The sequence below is a fragment of the Colobus angolensis genome, unplaced genomic scaffold, assembly GCF_000951035.1.
Source record: "Colobus angolensis palliatus isolate OR3802 unplaced genomic scaffold, Cang.pa_1.0 Scaffold2133, whole genome shotgun sequence".
NCBI lineage: Eukaryota > Metazoa > Chordata > Mammalia > Primates > Cercopithecidae > Colobus > Colobus angolensis.
In genome coordinates this window covers 14,790-18,313 of record NW_012115304.1, presented here as the reverse complement: position 1 = coordinate 18,313, position 3,524 = coordinate 14,790, and the positions used below count along the sequence as shown (strand labels likewise).

Here is a 3,524-nt window from a genome sequence, read left to right as displayed (position 1 = left end):
AAGCCACCGTGCCTGGCCTGTATCTCCAACTTTGTAAACAGTTTGCTTATCTTGGCCTCCCGAAGTGTCGGGATTACAGGCGTGAGCCACCGCGCCCGGCCAGGAAATAAGTTTTAAAAGAAGAGGAAGAAAGTACAAGGCAGCCCTTGAGAAATGAGCCAGCTCCATGCCCCCTGCTGAGCCCTGTTCAGTACACAGCGGGCAGGAGGGAGATGATCAGCACAAGCCTCATACTCAGGCTCCTTTCCCTGTTACAGCCACTAACTACCCTTGAAATCACCCTCAAAAATTCATGAACAATACAAATAAAAATGCAGATGAAAACCACAATGAGGTATCACCTCATACCTCTCAGCATGGCTACTATCAAAAAGATGGAAAATAACAGGAGTTGGTGAAGATGGAGATGAAAAATGGAGCCTTTGCACCCTGTGGGTGGGAGTGGAAGTTGCTACGGCCATTATAGAAAACAGTATGGAGTTTCCTGAAAAAGTTAGAAACAGAACTGCCATGTGATCCAGCAATCTCACTGCTGGGTTTATCTCTAAAGGAAAGGATACCCGCGTGTTGAAGAGACCTGCACTCCCACGCTCACTGTGGCATTTTTCACAACAGCCAAGATATGACATCAACCTAAGTGTCCCTCGGTGAATGAATGGGTAAAGAAAACGTGCTATATATGCACAATGCGATACTACTCCGCCATAAGAAAGACGGAAATCCTGTCATTTCCGACAACACAGATGAAGCTGGAGGACATTACGCTAAGTGAACAAGCTAGACATAGAGACACAAACGCTGCATGAGGCCACTGACGTGGAATGTACACACATCGATGTCACAGAAGCAGAGAGAATGGCAGCTACCAGAGGCTGGGGGCGGGGGCTGACAACACTGGGGAGATGTTGGTCAGAGGTCACAAAATCTTAGTTAGACAGGAACAGTAAGTTCTAGAGATCTATTGTCCATCATAGTGACTGCAGTTAATAAACTCTATGTCGCATATTTGAAAATCACTATGAGAGCAGGTTTTATGTGTTCTTCATAAGACATGTATACGAGGTAAGGCCCATGTTCTAGCTTGACTTGGCCATGCCGCAGGCATACACGTATCCAAACATCATGTGTTGTGCCATAAACAGGTGCAATGCTTCCTCGTTCATTAAAATAAATAAATACATAAACCACAGAAAATAAAGTAAAACAGATGAGCCCACTCAGTGACAGGACATAGACTTTTAAAGGCAGCTTGTTTTGAAAATAACATAGTGCATCTCCAACTTTGTTTTTAATTAATTAATTAATTAGTCTTTTGAGACAGAGTCTGGCTCTGTCTCCGAGGCAGGAGCAGTGGCATGATTTCAGCTCAGTGCAACCTCCGCCTCCCAGGTTCAAGTGATTATCCTGCCTCAGCCTCCTGAGTAGTTGGGATTACAGGCACCTGCCACCACACCTGGCTAATTTTTATATTTTTAGTGGAGACAGGTTTTCACCTTATTGGTCAGGCTGGTCTCAAACTCCTGACCTCGGGTGATCCACCTGCCTTGGCCTCCCAAAGTACTGGGATTACAGGCATAAGCCACCGTGCCTGGCCTGTATCTCCAACTTTGTAAACAGTTTGCTCATCTTAACTGACTTCCTGTGGCAGTTCAGAGCACGTATGGTTCCAATGACGCAGTCCTCGGTGGCCCTGTCATCTCCCTCCCACCTGCTGTGTGAGGTTGGGCCAGAAACACAACCCCTCTGAGCCCCAGGGCTCAGCCTGGAGCAGGAATTCAATGGCATCATGTGTCAGCGTACTGGACACAGGCCAGGCCCAGCCACCCAAAGGCCCCAGGACCCGGCTGCTGTCTCTAAGGTGAGCAGAGCAGTCCCTTCCCAAGGCCAAGGCCGACTCACCACACCGGTTCTCGTCCTCCCCGCTGGGGCAGTGTGACACGCCATCGCACCAGTTAGAGGAGCTGATGCAGGTACCTGAGGAGTCGCACTCTATCCCAGAGTCAGAGCACTTGCTGCCCACTTGCAGAGAAAACAGAAGAGAGGTGCCCATCAGGCTGAGAAACCCAATGAGCCTCATGGAGTGAGGAACGCAGTGGCATTACTGTAGCTCTCTGCAGCCTCCAACTTTTTTTTTTTTTTTAGACGAAGTCTCACTCTGTCACCCAGGCTGGAGTGCAGGAGCACAATCTTGGCTCACTGCAACCTCTGCCTTCTGGGTTCAAGTGATTCTCCTGCCCCAGCCTCCCAAGTAGCTGGGATTACAGGTGCGTGCCACCATCCCTGGCTAATTTTTTGTATTTTTAGTAGAGATGGAGTTTCAACATGTTGGCCAGGCTGGTGGTCTCAAATTCCTGACTTCAGGTGGTCCACCTGCCTTGGCCTCTTAAAGTGCTGGGATAACAGGCGTGAGCCACCGCACCCAGCCAATCCCCCACTTTAATAAGGAGGAGAAGTGTCCTTGCCACCAGCAAGTATAAGTGAAATTAGCACGGGGGCACCTTACTTCTGTGGGGGCAATGGGAAGGACCCTCTCAGTGTTTGCGCTTAGACGGCACTCACACGTCCTCTCTCTCACACAGGTAACTTCAAGGATCCACAATGGCGCATGGATCTGCACCACCCCAGGCTAATGGGAAAGGCTCAGGCTGCAGTTGCAGGAGGTAGGACAGGGAGGGGCGGGCCTGGCCCCCGACGGCCACTGCTGTGCAGTGAGATACAGGTAACTGAGTGTGGCCCCAGGGTAGAATAACTTGTGCTCACAGTGCTGGGTGGCACCAAGCACCCCAAAGCGCTGGGTACATTCTAAATGCTTTCCCCATGATGTGTCAATCTCATAGCTGAACAAGAGAAGGGAAGACAGACAGCCTCGTTATGGAAGAGAGGAACCTCATGGAGGGCCTCCGGAGGTCTCAATAGCCCAGAGAGCAGGATCTGGCTCAGAGCACTGGGGACTGCAGGAGCACATGGTGGGATTGAGGCTCCCTGCACTTACTGAACTTCCAGAGCAGGCCAGCAGCCAGCGCAGCTCCCACGAGGACTGCCCCCAGGGTCATGGTGACGCACAGTGCTTTCTTAGTCTCTGGAAGAAGGACGAGAGTGCAATGTTCAGACCAGAGTTGTTTAGAAGTCATGCTCTCAAATGTTATCTATTATTTTTATACACCATATTAAGAAATAATTATTTCTTAAAAATGTGACTTTTAATTTTAAGAAATATGATGGATGATTCTGTTTCTTCCATAACACTAAACCTTATGCAATTTGGAGACCAACAGGAGGAAGCTGTGATCTTCAGCAAAGTACAAGAAGGTTAGGCTCTTTAAAAAGTATGGTATGCGCGGCCAGGCGTGGTGGCTCACGCCAGTAATCCTAACACTCTGAGAGGCTGAGGTGGGTGGATCGCCCGAAGTCAGGAGTTCCAGACCAGCCTGGCCAACATGGTGAAACCTCGTCTCTACTAAAAATACAAAAATTAGCCGTGCGTGGTGGCAGGTGCCTGTAATCCCAGCTACTTGGGAGGCTGA

General features: G+C 49.4%; 1 protein-coding gene across 1 annotated transcript in view; it reads right to left on the bottom strand.

The window, feature by feature from the left end:
* The window catches only part of LOC105512502 (transmembrane protease serine 2-like), a gene marked incomplete at its 5' end in the record, with an annotated part of 27,836 nt that overhangs the window by 10,153 nt on the left and 14,159 nt on the right, over positions 1–3,524 (bottom strand). The window contains 2 exons of the mRNA XM_011942961.1: positions 1,900–2,019; positions 2,993–3,079. Of these exons, the coding sequence (XP_011798351.1) occupies positions 1,900–2,019; positions 2,993–3,079 (207 nt within the window). The remainder of the gene's footprint in view (positions 1–1,899; positions 2,020–2,992; positions 3,080–3,524) is intronic.